At 39.7% G+C, this 16,417-nt stretch overlaps 1 protein-coding gene across 9 annotated transcripts in view; it reads left to right on the top strand.

The window, feature by feature from the left end:
* The window catches only part of NEO1 (neogenin 1), a 237,244-nt gene that overhangs the window by 190,261 nt on the left and 30,566 nt on the right, over window positions 1-16,417 (top strand). For 7 of the 9 annotated variants that reach the window (XM_046008203.1, XM_046008199.1, XM_046008201.1 and 4 more), the window contains 7 exons: window positions 1,397-1,446; window positions 2,389-2,536; window positions 7,078-7,188; window positions 8,239-8,433; window positions 11,355-11,450; window positions 14,503-14,726; window positions 14,809-14,947. In XM_046008203.1, coding sequence (XP_045864159.1) covers window positions 1,397-1,446; window positions 2,389-2,536; window positions 7,078-7,188; window positions 8,239-8,433; window positions 11,355-11,450; window positions 14,503-14,726; window positions 14,809-14,947 — 963 coding nt within the window. The remainder of the gene's footprint in view (window positions 1-1,396; window positions 1,447-2,388; window positions 2,537-7,077; window positions 7,189-8,238; window positions 8,434-11,354; window positions 11,451-14,502; window positions 14,727-14,808; window positions 14,948-16,417) is intronic. The other 2 variants (XM_046008198.1, XM_046008196.1) reach the window with 1 other exon arrangement.

Here is a 16,417-nt window from a genome sequence, read left to right as displayed (position 1 = left end):
TAAGTGGGTTGGCATGCTGGCTGCAGTGCCTGTCAGGGGATCTGAGTCCGTCTTAGCATGGTGGTTACGGCAGTTCTGTAGAGTACGACAAATCTTGGTTCCTCCATTAGCTGAAACAAATAGCTCAGTCAGCTTCACTGCCCTGAACCTCCTTTATAGTTTTCTCATCTATAAAATGGGAATAATTATCGAAACTCCTTCATGGAATTGTTGTAAGGATTAAGTACCTGCCATTTAGGAGCATGCAGCATGTCTTAGCTATGATGATGATGAAGACACCAGCAACAGCCTATGTCGGCTGCCTCTGCAGCTAAGTCAGAGGTTCTGAACTGGAACCATTCATAGACTTTTTTCAAAACACAGCTGCATAAGTCCTACTCCAGATCCTCTGTTCCTGAATCTCTGGGTTGAGGCCTGATGCTCTATGATAGCACAAGATACAACAATGAGCAAGACACAGTCTCTGTCCTCCAGAAGCAGATAGCGCAGTGGGCACTTAGTCAATATCTGGTCGCCAGATGTCAGAGAAAAGGAGAGAGAAGTTTCCATGGATGGACTAGGAAAAAAGAGTTAAAGTCAACATGTGAGTGGAGGGGAAATTAATCAGGTTTACTGACATTTTGTTTTGCTTGCTATAGTTACTACAAAGAGGGATGCTAGAAGGTGTGTGGATCATAAAATTTGAGATAGCCCTGTCTTGTGTTCTCATATGTGAGAAACTAAAGTAATGCAGCTGTTTGTTCAACCAGTACTCCCAAACTTCTCATACTGAAATGAGTGCTCCCTGCTATAAAAGTGGCCTTGGGAAGTCAAATCGTCCCTTTACTGAAGCTGTCATTGTAAATACCTCTTTATTCTAATGGGAATTGCCTTCAAAACCAGGTTAGGGAATGCAGCGCTTACTGATTTATGTACCTCGTATTGTGGACTCATGACAGCATTACCCAGTATGTTGACTTGCTGTATTCATTAGAGCTATTTTTAGAAAATTTGTAGCTCTTCCCCAAGATAAAGATATGCTATCAACAAGAATATTCAAAAGAATATGTTGAAGGTTCAGAATGTATCTGGGTTCTAGAAAAGTCTAGAGTTACTGTCATATCTTTGAAATAAGTATCTGACTTCCGAAAGTTTCTGACTTTGAAGTAAGTACCTGACCTGGATATGGGTGCCTTTATGAGAATGTCTCTCTTTTTTTAAGTGAATCAAATGTGGCCACACCTTATCCACAGACTGTAACCAACATGAGAGGCATTGGCAGCTAGCTTTCGACCTTCGGATTGCATAATTAGTGTTTGAGATGAACATTTGTGTAAAGTCTAGCCAGGAATATCACATGTTGGGGTGATAATGTGAGTGACTGAAAAAAATTTTTTTCTTTTTTTTTCCTGTCCAGTTCCCAGTGCTGCTCCTCAGAATCTGTCCTTAGAAGTAAGAAATTCAAAGGTAAACTTTGTATTGCTATTCATTTTTACTGGCATACTGTTAAGTCTCAGACAGGCTTATGGAGAGGGAAATTCGACATCAGCAGAATCATGATCACGCAGAGAAATAAGGTATCATAGATATTACCCCTGCCAGTAAAGCTGGACTTAGAAACTGACTCTGTGTTTTCTGTTTAACTCTACTGCCTTTCTCTGATGCCAAGATTACTTTAGTCTTTCTGCAGATACATTGTGGTTTTTCAGATTCTGACATTATAGATCTTAGCAGTTCAGAACACTGGTGATAAGATGGAAAGAAGTAAGTTGTTTATGATACCATAGCCCCTTAGCACTGTGAGATGAGCCCACTGTGAAGTGAAGGTAGACATCCATCAGAATGGTGCCTAGGCTCAGACTCCCTCCTAGCCAAGTCCCTTGTACACTGAAGACCACGTGTACCTCTCAAAGGCCCAGAGCCACTTCTGGACTACATTGACAACTGAGACACTCAGTCTTTTCAAAAAGTACCATGGGAATCCTTGTCCTTTAATTAAAAACCAGCTATTAATTAATGATTCCTTTCTTGAAGAGTTTTAGGCAGAAATTATCTAATTTGAACCATTCCACAATAGAGATAGAAGAGAACCTTATACCTAATAATAGTTTACTTCTAATCTATGTGCCTCTGACCTCATACTCTCCTTCTGAAAGCTTTTCTGAGTCTTTTGCCTAATGTCTAAATACCCAGGAGAATAAGGGCCCAGAGCATACTGCCTGCAAATGTAATCTTCCCATTTGATCATTGAGGATTTTAAAATTAAAAAGAATTTTGAGTGATCCCTAATTAAAACTCTGTCTGAGTACCCTGCTACTTTTATGTCAGTGAATTCAGGATAATGATTTATAAAACAGGACCAAGCTTTTGTTATATTCAGTCTTTTCCCTGTAATCTTGTCTTTCCTAGAGTATTGTGATTCACTGGCAGCCTCCTCCTCCAGCCACACAAAATGGTCAGATTACTGGCTACAAGATTCGCTACCGGAAGGCCTCCCGAAAGAGTGATGTCACTGAGACCTTGGTACCTGGGACACAGTCATCTCAACTGATTGAAGGTAAGCTGCCTTGCGTATGGCTGAAGATATGAGATGGCATCTTTCTTAGGCATTGAGTTATGCTAGTCTAATGACTACTCTGAGCAGTTGACTTGAAGTGAAAACAGTTCAAAACAATTTGTAATGGTTCAGTCTACTTCTGACTTGATAAAAATTAATGGAACACAATCTTGTAGGTTCTCTCATCTCTATTGAGATTGTGTTTGAGTTTTATTTCTTTACTTGTGGTTTTCTGTATTTCCCATATTTTCTTTTTTTAGTATATATATATATATACACACACACACACACGCAGATGTTCCTCAACTTACACTGGGGTTATGTCCCAATAAACCCATCAAAATTTGAAAATATCCTAACTCAAAAATACATTTAACACACCTAACCTACCAAAATCATAGCTTAGTCTAGAATACCTTAAACATGCTCAGAATACTTACATCAGCCTGCAGTTGGGAAAACCATCTAACACAAAGCCCATTTTGTAAGAACTTATTGGATATCTCATGTATTTTATTGAATACTGTACTGAGAATGAAACACAGTGTTTTAAGTATATAAGGAGTTTACCCTCGTGATCTCAAGGCCGACTGGGAGCTGTCACTGTCCCTGCCAGGCACCACAAGAGAGGATTATGTCTCCTATCACTAGCCTGGGTGGGAGAAAGTCACAATTCAGAATCTGAAGTACAGTTTCTCCTGCATGCATATTGCTTTTGTACCATTGTAAAGTCAAGAAATAGTAAGTTGAACCACCCTAAGTCTCTGTATTGGTTTTTTGCCATCTCAAAACAAGGTAAAACAAAAGCCAAAAATCTCCTCAATGTAGCTGGTAGCAGAAGTCTACAAAATGATTTTTTAACACTGATACCACTTCTGTATGTGTATATGGCCTGAAACATTTGCGAATAGCTATAGCAGTGCAGTAATCTTTCTTACACTTGCTACTACTTGCTACATGGTAAAGGTTTAGAGAATTCTGTCCAGGATAGCTACTTTTGTATAGTTTTCCCTTTGTGTGCAGCAGAGCAAGTGGTCACCGTGGTAACAGTGGGCCCTACTGCATCTCCATCTCCATCACGGGCTTTTTCTTTAGATGACAGAAGAGCCGCATCGTCTTCCCCCAGTAGGGGGAGTAGACTTGGCTCTGCAAGGGCCAGTTTTCTTTGCAGGAGGAGCAGGGGAAGAAGAAGAAATGCTTTTTGCTCTTTGGATATTGGGACTGTGCTTGTAAAGAATAAAGATAGATGCCGCTAAGAAATTATTTTGGGGGTTTCTAACAGAGCTAATAGAAGAAAACTGCAAGAATTGGAGATATTGACCTCATTATCTAAGCCTTGAGAATGAATTTCATCACCCTTGGGGAGCTCTCAGCTTCCCTTACATTGCCCCCTTCTTGGTAGAGAAACTTGACATCAACCACTTTCTTATGCCTCCAGGGGCCAAGTTTTTGAGAGGACCAACATCTAGGGTTAAAAGTGTAATGGGATGAGTTTCTAAGACTTGAGTGAGTCTCTTGACAGTGAAAACATGTTCTCCAATAATCCCACAAGCTTTTCTCCTTACTCCTCACCTCGAAGATGGGATTGGCTTCTTTCAAAATAGGTGAATGTTTGTCTCCAGGGGTAGCTTTCAGTCCTTGAGTTTCTTCACATGAACCCCACAGCTCTAAGCTGCAACAAGCAGGCATGGTTGTGGTGGTGTTGCTGAGATATCTCACTAAAGGAGTGTTACAGTACAGTCAGGTGTTCTTAAAAATCAGCTACCGTGAGAGACTCAACTCCAGGAAACAAACTGAGGGTTACAGAAGAGAGGGGCATAGGGGGAGGGGGTAGCCAGGTGATGGCTATCAAGGGGGGGCACATGTCGTGATGAGCACTGGGTGTTATACACAACTAATGAATCGTTGAACACTACATCCAAAACTAATGAGGTACTGTATGTTGGCTAATTGAAAATTTAAAAAAGCAGTTGCTGATTTGACTCCAAATATGGATAACATTTCCCATCCGCAAGTCTTTATTTTGAATACTTAGTAGTAGATATTTACTGTATACCAGGCACTGTCTTTGTTGCTAATAATGTGAAAACAATATAGTTCTGGACCATAAGGAGACTGTTTCATATACATGTTATATATACTATTTCATAAATATCTTACAACAGTTATAAAGTCTGTTTTGAGCTGATAACTTCACTGTAATTGCATAGAAATATTTTACGCATTACTTGCCCCCCACAGGGGACTGTTCATTTTTCTCAATGAAATGTTTGATGTGTAAGCAAAATAATCACCTTCAATGTGAAAATAGCTTTTTCTTTATGGAGAAAATCATTGCATTTTAAAATCATATTTAGATTCATTTGCTTAACAGACTGTATTGAACTCGTATTAGTATGTGCTCGCATGAGGTATACAATGGTGAGCAAAAATGGACATCTTTGCTCTCTTGAAGCATTAACCTGATCAGTATCAGAGAGCAATGTGGATTACGAGGATCTTTTCCTGAACCACAAACTACATGACTCTGTGCTAGCCAGAAGTAATTGTTGTTTCTTCATTTCGCACCACTTACAGCACTTAACACATTCTGCTGTATCTTTATAATACGAACTGTGGGCCTTCATTTGAGTCTATGAACTCTGTAGGTTACCTGGGGGGAAGGGAACTCTTAGCCTCTCTACACACGCATCTCTTGCTCACACTTGCGTGCACACATGCTCAGTCTCTCTCACTTGCTCTCTTACACCGTAACTCCCCCAGAAGGGAGGGAATGGTAATTTGGTTGGTTGAATTCTTTTAGGACCTCAGTGGAACCATGTTTGCCAGTGGCCTCTATTATTTGTCTGTTTACAGTTACAAACACATGCATAACCCTCTCTGGCATTTCTGGTCAGTGTATCCAGGAAGGTGACAGGTAAACTGACTTGGGTCCAGCCATTTTGCTTCTCCTTCTGCCTTGCTTGTTGCTTTCTCATGGGCAGACAGCTTCAGGATGGTCCTTCTGAGAACAGAACGATCCATCTCTTCTCTCACCATGTGACAGGGTTCAGTAACTGAGCCATCCTGCATCCTGGCCACATTCTCTCTGCCCCTGTGGTTCTCTCTTTAGAGCTTCTGTGCATTGCTACTGGCCAAATATCCCAATATTTCAATATGGAGAAGTAGGATCACTTCTCATAACCTCGTAAGATGTAATGCGATATCTAGTATTTCAGTGCTCTAAGATGTATACACGTGAACTGTACACTGAAAAATAGTTAAGATGGTAGATTTTATGTGTTTTAACATAAAAACTGGTTGCATGAATATCTGAGTAGCTGACTGTATTATTGGCTGTTGCCCTACTTTGTAGGGTAGACTTTCACATGTGGATTTTGTTGCCTTCAATACACTGGTAAATTTATTACTGATAATACTGTGAAAAACTGCGTAGAAGAAAGGTTTTATTCCTCTTTTACTTATTATATATATTTACGGGCAGGTAGGCTATTTTGCAGTAGATTTGTAGACCATATTTGGTGTTTAAAATTGTTCTGTTCTTGTTACGGAGTGGCTCAGAGAACAGAGGTAAGGTAACCCAGCAGGATTTACAGCTTTTAATTCTTTTCCGGTCTTGGGTGTCTTCTGAGACAAACTGACTTTGTTCCTTTGTTATGACTCTTTCATTATCCTCGACCTCTTTTTGACATTAGCTTCCTTAGTAACAAAATGAAGAGATTACATTAAATGATCTCTGAGGGGACTTCAAGCTCTTAAGAAAATGGGGGGGGGGTGTTTATAGGAGCAATGGCCACGGTCACCAAACTGTGGAAAGAACCAAGATGCCCTTCAACAGACGAATGGATAAGAAAGATGTGGTCCATATACACGGTGGAGTATTATGCCTCCATCAGAAAGGATGAATACCCAACTTTTGTAGCAACATGGACGGGACTGGAAGAGATTATGCTGAGTGAAATAAGTCAACAGAGAAAGTCAAGTATCATATGTTTTCACTTGTTTGTGGAGCATAACAAAAAACATGGAGGACATGGGGAGATGGAGAGGAGAAGGGAGTTGAGGGAAATTGGAAGGGGAGATGAACCATGAGAGATTATGGACTCTGAAAAACAACCTGAGGGTTTTGAAGGGGCGGGGGTGGGAGGTTGGGGGAACCAGGTAGTGGGTAATAGAGAGGGCACGTATTGCATGGAGCACTGGGTGTGGTGCAAAAACAATGAATACTGTTACGCTGAAAATAAAAAAAAAAGGTGGGGGTGGATCTGTAATCTCCTGGGAACTCTGCTCATTGGTTTTCCTGTTGATGTGGGCTTCAGCCTCTACTGGGGACCTGAGAGCTCCTCTGTGCTGTGCTGATGGATTGTTTGTGCTCTGTTAACTAACTGAAATTTTATCAAGATAGTAGCTGTGTGCTGACTTGGCGGATGATATACTTAATGAGAAGGTGTTAATCTTTTGTTTTCTGAAATCTTATTTCAGCTTGTCTTTTTTTTCTGTTTTTTGTTTTTTGTTTGTTTGTTTTTGTCGTTTGGTCTCAGGTCTTGATCGGGGGACTGAGTATAATTTCCGAGTGGCTGCCCTAACAGTCAACGGTACCGGCCCGGCTACTGACTGGCTGTCTGCTGAAACTTTTGAAAGTGACTTAGATGGTAAGAACAACAGTCCACAAGACTGGGAGAAGCTAGGTACTAACTGTAGGCAGATTAGTTGAACTGGAAGACCACAGATATGGGGGTGTGTCTGGCTTAAATCTGTGAGCTTTAACTTCAGTGTATTACACTGCTGCTATCACTGTAAGGCAGGAGGTCTCCGGGAGTGCTTCCCCAGCTCCACCCCGGCCCAGTGGCTTTTAGAGACCTGTCCCTTTCAGCAGAACCAGAGCAAATAAAAATGTATAGGTATTTGTCTAGTTTTTTTAGCAAGGCCCTTGAACAACACTGAGCCACATCATCCCTCCTTTTTCAGCTGCAGTTTGCCTTTTCCCTTAGTCCTGGACACTTTGCCCTTTTTCTGCCTCCTTGTTCAGTGGGTACTTTTATATAGGCGTGTATATGCCTTTATGAGACACAGGTGCTGCACTTGGGAGACCAAACACCTGGGTCCTTATTCTCACTCTTGGTTTACTAATTTTTAAATTAAGACAGCAAGTTATGTCTTGAAGTAACAGAATTGAAAGATACTATAGATTGCTACCTTTTTTGAGCCTCTTGGTCTCCCACCATTTAAATCAGTATTCTTAAGTTTCCTATTTTCTGCCTTATATTACTTTGGGGAGTGAATAATTGATACAATTGCTACAATGTGATACTCGATCATCCCTTGACAACAGGCTTCTAATCAGTTGGTGTTAGGCCTTTCTCATTCCACCTAGGTGAGTCTGGGACTCAGATGTGGGACCACGCGGAATGAATAACTACTGAAAGGCAGTTTGTTTCTCTCCGTTGGGCAGAGGTTCTTCGATCTCTCTGTCTTCCCTTCCAAATTAATACTGCATTGTCTTACATTTCAGGTTGTTTAGGTTTTGCTTTCTTCTTAGAATGTAGTAAAACCATGAGCCATACTTACTATACATACAGTTTCTCTGTGACTTCTTGGGCATAATGAAAAAATCTTAGCCCCAAATAATTTGGCAGGAGGCTAAACACCATGGCCCAAGGATGGTAAATAATTCTAAAGTCTTGCTTTTCTACTCTCCTCAGAAACTCGTGTTCCTGAAGTGCCTAGTTCTCTTCACGTCCGACCGCTGGTCACTAGTATTGTAGTAAGCTGGACTCCTCCAGAGAATCAGAACATTGTGGTCAGAGGTTACGCCATTGGCTATGGCATTGGCAGCCCTCATGCCCAGACCATCAAAGTGGACTATAAACAGCGCTACTACACCATCGAAAATCTGGGTACGTATGCTGAGTAGAAGAAGTAATTGCATGGGGCATTTCTTTCTTTTGACTTTTTATTGTACGATAATTTTATTTTTACAGAAAACTTTAAAAAATAGTACAAATAGAGGTGCCTGGGTGGCTCAGTCGGTTAAGCATCTGACTTTTGATTTTGGCTCAGGGCATGCTCTCAGATCCGGCTCTGCACTGGGCATGGAGCTTGCTTAAGATTCTTTCTCTGCTTCTCTCTCTGCCCCTTCCCCACCCTGCTTACACTCTCTCCCTCTCAAAAAAAGGGAAAAAAAAAGTACAAAGAATTTCTATATATTCTTCACTAGAAGTCCTCATAAGTTAACATTTCACCACATGTGCTTTCTCATTCTGTCTTCCTGTACATACATATTTTTTTTCTCTGAACCATTTGAGAGTAAGTTACAGATGTGATGCCCCTCCACCCGCTGATACTTTAATGTGCATTTCCTACAAATGAGGGCGTTTTCTAATATAACTATAGTACGGTTACAGAGTCATCAAATTAACACTCAGACAGTATCTGTAGACTTTATTTATATTTTAATAGTTGCTTCATTAATGTCCTTTATAACAAAAGAAGAACATTGTTTTCCGGTCCAGGACCACTTGTATTTAGTTATCATGCCTCATTAGTTTTCTCTGATACAGAACATTTCCTTGGTTTTTTTTTTCTTGAATTTTATGACTGTGACATTTTTGACAAAAACAGACCATTTATATTTTATAGAATGTCTCTCAGTTCAGACATGTCTCGTATTTCCTCACTACTCTCAGCTTATGCCTTTTTGGAAGGAATAGCAGATATACATTGTGTTCTTGCCGGTGAATCTTAACAGGAGGCACATGAAAGTCTGATGCTAGTGATGTTAACTTAAATCACTTGGTTCAGAGGGAGTCTGCCACTTTCCCTAAAGTTATTGTTTTCGCCTTCAAAATTAATAAATACCTCGTGGGGGGTATACCTTGAGTCTTTGTAAACATCTTGTTTCTCATCAAACTTTCATTCACTAGTTTTAACATCTTTAGTAACAGTTATTACTGTGGTGTTTCCTCAGTGAGTTTCTAAATCTCTAATTTCTTTTATATATATCAGCATTTTTTTGATAAAGAAGAGCTTTCCTTCTCTTCCTTACTGAAAGAATGGTGAGTGGGAGTCTCTTTATGACTGACTGCTCTATTTGACATCTTCCATCTTTGAGCACTTTCTTCCTTTTGATGCCGCAAGATATAGTGGGCTCATCTAATATTTTCCTACCCTTAGCCCTTGAATCAGTCATTTCTCCAAGAAATGCTGGTTTCTCTTATGGAAAATGGCATTAAGAAACCCATATCTGAGCACTGTACACAGTCCTTATAACTGGAGTAGAAAATCCTGAAGCATCTACAAAAAAGGCTATTAAGACTTAAAAGTGAGTTCAGCAAAGTCACAGGATACAAAGTTGATATACAAAAATAGTTATAGTCCCATACTAACAATAAGCAGTTGGAAGTCAAAATTAAAATAATAGTACTCTTATATAGCATCAAAAAATATGAAATACTTAGGGATAAACTTTAAAAATATGTACAAGGTCTGTACACTGGAAATTAGAAAATTATTGTTGAGGGTAATAAATTAATGACTTAAATAAGTAGAGGTACCATGTTTATGGATCGGATAATATTATTAAAATGACATTTCCCCCAGTGCAATTCCAAGTAAAATCCTGGCAGGCTTTTTTATAGAAGTATCAACTTAATTTTAAAAATCAAAGGAAGTAGAATAACCAAACAGTTTTGAAAAAGAGGACTCAGGTAGTGTGGTCTTTCAACATTTCTTCAGATACCTTCTAAAGAGCGACATTATCTGATTTCAGGACTTACATAAAGCTATAGTAATCGAGACACTGAGGAGGTAGTGTTGGTGCAAAGGTAAGTATTATAGATCAATAGAACAGAATGGAGTCCAGAAAAAGACCCATATATATATAAATGATCAATTGATTTTTGGCAAACACACTAAGATAATATAGTGGGGAGAGAGTAGTCTTTTCAACAAACAATGTGGGAAGAACTGGTATCTGTATGAGAAAGAAAGGGAAATTTCCCTGACCTTTATTTCACATCATACACAAAAACAGACCTAAAGGCAAGAGCTAAAACCATAAAATCTCTAGAAGAAGACAGGAGAAAACCTTCATGGCCTTGAGGTAGACAAGGTTCTCTCAGGATGCATTAAGCATAAGTTATAAAACTAAAAAATCTATAGCACTTCATTGAAATTTAAAACTTCCAGCTTTTGGAAAGACACCAATAAAGTGAAAAGACGAGCCACAGACTAGGACAAAATACTCATCATTCAAATATCTGACAAAGAATTTTGACTCCAGAAAATATGAAACTCTTCCAACTTAATAGGAAGATGGTAATCCAGTAAAAGAGTAGGCAGAAGATTGGGATGGGCAGTATACAGTACACCAGAGAAGATATACACATGGACCATCAGCACATGAAAAGATTCTCTACGTCATTAATAATCAGAGAAATGCCAGTAAAACCACAGTGAATCACCAAGTTCCACCTGTGGGCTTACACCACATGAAAATCCTATTCTTGTCCAAGCCCTCCACTGTACGGTTAACATCAATAAACCACTGGTTAGTTGAGGCCAAGAGAGGATTCGGGCACAGCCAGCCTCACTCCTGGGACCGACTCCAAGATGTTGATCCCAGCAGTTTCTCTGTGCTGTGTCTGCTGCCATCGCTGCGTTTCCCCACAGCCTGGAGGAATCCCACATGCACGTTTTAAAATCCTCTTAAAATTCTCCTTGACTTCCTTTGCACTTAAGTTCATGCACTGTCACCCTTGAACTTTTTAAGTTCTGGAGAATTTTTTCCTAAGTGTTTTCACTTGTTTCCTTCCTTCAGATCCCAGCTCTCACTACGTGATAACCCTGAAAGCCTTTAACAATGTGGGTGAGGGCATCCCCCTGTACGAGAGTGCTGTGACCAGACCTCACACAGGTAAGCCATCTTGTCCATCTCTGGTCTTCAGCACTTTTTCCAGAAGCTCATGTGGAATGTTGGTCTGAGGTCTGTCCCACAGGTATCAGTGGAAGGAAAAGCATATGCCAGCATAAGCTGCAGGCTTCATGTAGGAAAACAGGCTTTCAAAACAGAAATTTCCATCAATTTCTGTTTTGCTTTTTAGAAAGTATTAACAATCCAGTCATTCATATAAATAATTCCATGTAGATACATAGCACGTGTTTTTAGTATGTTGGGATCTAGAAACTATAGTCATGAGAGAATTATTAGTGATTTGGGGGGCACCTGTGTAGCTTATTCGGTTGAGTATCTGATTCTTGATTTTGTCTCAGGTCATGATCTTAAGATTGTGAGATTGAGCCCTGCATTGGGCTCCGTGCTGGGCATGGAGCCTACTTAAGATTTTTCTCTATTCCTCTCCCTCTGTCCCTCCCCATCCTTAAAAAAGTGGTTTTTGTGTTTCGGTCATGTGAGTTATAACTAAAATGAGTGGGGAAAAAAAAAAACACAGGTCTCCGTATCTCTAGAGGAGTTATATAGGTTACTGATGGTCTCAATAAATGTGTTTGATCAGTGAATCCAGCATTTTCTTCACTAGTCACCTGATTTGACTGGGAGTTTTATTTATATAGAGAATTTATAAAGTCAGCAATGGAATACTGTGCAGCCATCAAAAAACGAAAACTTGCCATTTGCAATGACATGGATGGAATTAGAGGGCATTATGCTAAGTGAAATAAGTCAGTTAGAGAAAGACAATTATCATACTATTTCACTGATACTAGGAATTTGAGAAACAAGACAGTGGATCATGGGGGAAAGGGAGGGAAGATGAAACAAGATGAAACCAGAGAGGGAGACAAACCATAAGAGACTCTTAATCTCAGGAAACAAGCTGAGGGTTGCTGGGGGCTTGGGGGTGGGAGGGATGGGGTGGCTGGGTGATGGACATTGGGGAGGGTATGTGCTATGGTGAGTGCTGTGAATTATGTAAGACTGATGACTCACAGACCTGTACCCCTGAAATAAATAATACATTATATGTTAATTTAAAAGAAGTATAAAGTCAGTTGTACTATCCATTTGATCAACTGTACATTTATTATAAATGAGACCAAAATATTATTTTTAGTAATAAAGGAATATTCATATAATGTAAAATTTCTGTAGATAAAACATCGAATATAGAGCTGAGTGAGAAAGTTTATTAAAATAAATATGTTAGACTTGTAAATTTTTCTAAAGGGTCCCAAAAACCCAAGAAATTACCATTTTCAGAAATGCTTTTCCATCTGTTTTCCAGAGCTGTGTATCTCTATTGCCTACTGTATTTTCTGGATAATTTGTATAATGATGCAGATTTCACATTATTCTTTTTAAAAAGATCATCTCTGCCCCCTTTTTTTTCTTTAATGCTTTTACTTAACAAGACCAGCATCATCACTCATGTTTGGTAGTTCCGTCTTCTCTTCTCCTGTGTGCTTACAATTTACAAGTTCTTTTGCAAAGAACTTTGATATTCCAGAAAGGGTGGGGGGGGAGTAAGGTGAAAAAGAGAGTATTTAAATAAGTGGTTTGCTACTTTCTTAAATTACCTACAATAGAAAAAATTTTTTTGAAATTATTTTCTTATGTGACTTAAAAATATAGCCTTCTGGCTAGAAATGTACAAGGAACTGTTCCTAAGTCATGTCACCTTGTTATCTTTTTCAGGAGTTATTACCAATAAAAAAAAAAAAATTCTCAAAGAAGTCTAATGACTTTTGCACCCAAAGATGCATTTTCTGTAACTAATTGGTTTGTTTCTTGATCTTTGAACAAAGCCCTTGACTATAATGTAGGCTGTACCTCGGTTACTTTTAGTCCTCATTGTGTAGAAAATACACAAATGGAGACTGTTAGGTTATTTTGGCACTTACTCATAAACAAAGTCCATGCCATTTCAGGTTTTCAGTTACAGGAAGGGCTACTCTCCATAACCATGTGGGAAACCCATTTTAAAACCTTAACTTCAAATAAATCAGGATGTGCGTACTTAGAAAACCTAACCAAGAGCTGGTAAAGCCCGGCGGATCCTGCTGTGCTGCCCGGGCTCATGGTCCTTGTGTGCACATTCTAGCCTCCGCTTTGACAGTGAGCTTAGAGAAGGTGTCAGTTGCATATGGCACAGGACATACATGAGTGTAGACTTCCTTTCTATCAAATAAGTACTCTGATTTTTAGCATTCATAAAGGCTGTCACTTGGACCCATATTATGTTATTTCCTATAACTGATTGGGATTCATTAGGTGGGTTATTCTCTGATTCTACTGGAGAGAGCATAACAGATATCCTTCATGGTGTCAGCCTGCCTTTTCCTCAGGAAGTGCAATGCCCTTGAGTTCCTTTTGCTTTATTTGGATGTGAGCCATTTTGTTGTACTGCTTTTAGACCCAGGACATCAGCAAATCTGAACTGGACCCTGTGTGGGTATCAGATAACCCTAAAACCAGGGCCAGGCTAAGTTGCCATTGGCTGACATTCAGGACTCAGGCTTGAGAGTAGGACCCTTACATGTCCATTGACCTGCATTGGTAAGCCATGTCCCCAGAATTCAGTCACATTCACTGAAATATCAAAATAGATATGAGCTTTGTGTTGCTTGTTCTGAAATTATACCCTTAATTTTAAAAATAGCTTGCATCTTCTCACAATCCTTTTTGGAAAAGAGAATTTTCAAATAATATAAGGAAAATTCAAGTATGAATATGTTAATATAACCACTGGATTATCGAATGTTAATATACCTACAGAATACAGTAGAAAATATCGTTATTTCCCTAGACATTTTCTTGAAAATTTTTCCTGAAAGAACACACATGGAAATACTCTTTTTATTGAATGGTGGTTATCTATTAACTCCAGATTCTCTTTCTCTTTCTCCATTTCTCACCTTTCATTCCATTATATTACCCTGCATTTTCCTTTTCTTTTATTTTTGTTTATGTTAAAAATGCCACTTCCCTTTTTTAATTACTTTTTACCCAGACACTTCTGAAGTTGATTTATTTGTTATTAATGCTCCATACACTCCAGTGCCAGATCCCACTCCCATGATGCCCCCTGTGGGAGTTCAGGCTTCCATTCTGAGTCATGACACCATAAGGATCACATGGGCGGACAACTCACTGCCCAAACACCAGAAGATCACAGATTCCCGGTACTACACAGTCCGATGGAAAACCAACATCCCAGCGAACACCAAGTACAAGGTACTGGCACATTTGCTCTGGGTGGGAAAAGCTAACTCTTGATGTTTCCTAATTCTAAAGTTCTTGATTCCTATGCTTCCAGAATGCAAATGCAACCACTTTAAGTTACTTGGTGACTGGTTTAAAAGCAAATACACTGTATGAATTCTCTGTGATGGTGACCAAAGGTCGAAGATCAAGCACATGGAGTATGACAGCCCATGGGACCACCTTTGAGTATGGTATGTGTTATCCGAATCTTAATACATGGCATATCTTTTCTTTGTAAGACCTGAAAGCCAGTGGAAGAAAGGCTAGTGTTGGGCCACATTCCTAGTCATGAGACTTCTCATCACCTGCTTCTGCTACCTGAGGAAAGAATCGAGGGTGTGAATTAAGCCACTTACAGAACATCGTGAGCCGCACAGCTGGAGTTCCGTGTTTGCTTTCCCAGCTGATGAATTGTTTTCTTCATCACTGAACAAGAACATTACCAAATAATGGGATGATAGAATGCAAAGGACGCTAGATTTTAGAAATCAAGGGACTTGAGTTCAGTCCTAGGTCAACCAAATACTGACTGCGTAAGTCACAAGTAAATCATCCAGCCTGTCGTTTCTTCCACCTGTAAAAGAGGGGCAATAATAACATCTGCTTTTCCTACCCTATAGGCTTCTTGTAAGGTAAATTGAGAGATGAGAAAGCAGCTGGCAGTAAGAAAGCACTGTGCAGATGTAAAGGATTAATGTCATTAATCCCACTTTATTGCTAAATTGAGGTAGAAGAAATGAAGTGACCTGCTCTTGACCAGCTGCCAACGCCAGGCTAGCTAGAGCCTCAGAACTTTACCAGGGAACCCCAAAGCTGCCCTAGAAGCTTTCTTATAAGTAGTATCTGCTAAAATCCCATTGGGGCAGCCTAAGGGATTTTGTCTGTGAGTAAACATGAAAAATAAAAGACACTGAAGCAAATTAAGGGGAAAGCAGGCCATCCAGGTTTGCAGTTCTCTTTGCCTTTTGCTCATTCGTAGGCCTGCCCTTCTCCCTCTTTTTTTTTTTTTTTAAAGATTTTATTTATTTATTTGATAGAGATCACAAGTAGACAGAGAGGCAGGCAGAGAGAGAGAGAGAGGGAAGCAGGCTCCCTGCCGAGCAGAGAGCCCGATGCGGGACTCGATCCCAGGACCCTGAGATCATGACCTGAGCCGAAGGCAGAGGCTTAACCCACTGAGCCACCCAGGCGCCCCCCCTTCTCCCTCTTGTACTTTTTCTAGCATGGCCTTATGTGTAACCATCAGGAGTCTCTGTCCCTTCCAGCCTCCTATGGCTTTTTTTTTTTTTTTTTTTGCCTATATATAAATATGAAAAAGTGGAGCTGCCAAGTCTCTCCAGACGGGGCCTGGCCCTAATGTCTTTTTGTCTCCTGCACAGTTGACGGACTTCCTACAGAGAAAAGGGTTGCATCTGAAGAGCTTAGAAATAACAAAAAAAGTTTAAATAGACCTTGAGTTTGAGTTTGTCTTCTTTGCTAGTTTTAAGAATATCTTTTTGCTTCATTCCAATCCATTAGTTAATAAATAATGGTATGTATTCTCTCAGGATGCCTGCATTTCACCAGGCTTCCTTCCATTTTATGCTAGGAAAATCCCAGTATTTTAGGAAGAGTAAATTTGAGGATGTACTTTATTTACTCATTTCTCTACTAGTACATTA

This window comes from Meles meles, chromosome 6 (genome assembly GCF_922984935.1).
Source record: "Meles meles chromosome 6, mMelMel3.1 paternal haplotype, whole genome shotgun sequence".
Classification (NCBI taxonomy): domain Eukaryota; kingdom Metazoa; phylum Chordata; class Mammalia; order Carnivora; family Mustelidae; genus Meles; species Meles meles.
This window is presented reverse-complemented; position numbering and strand designations above follow the sequence as displayed.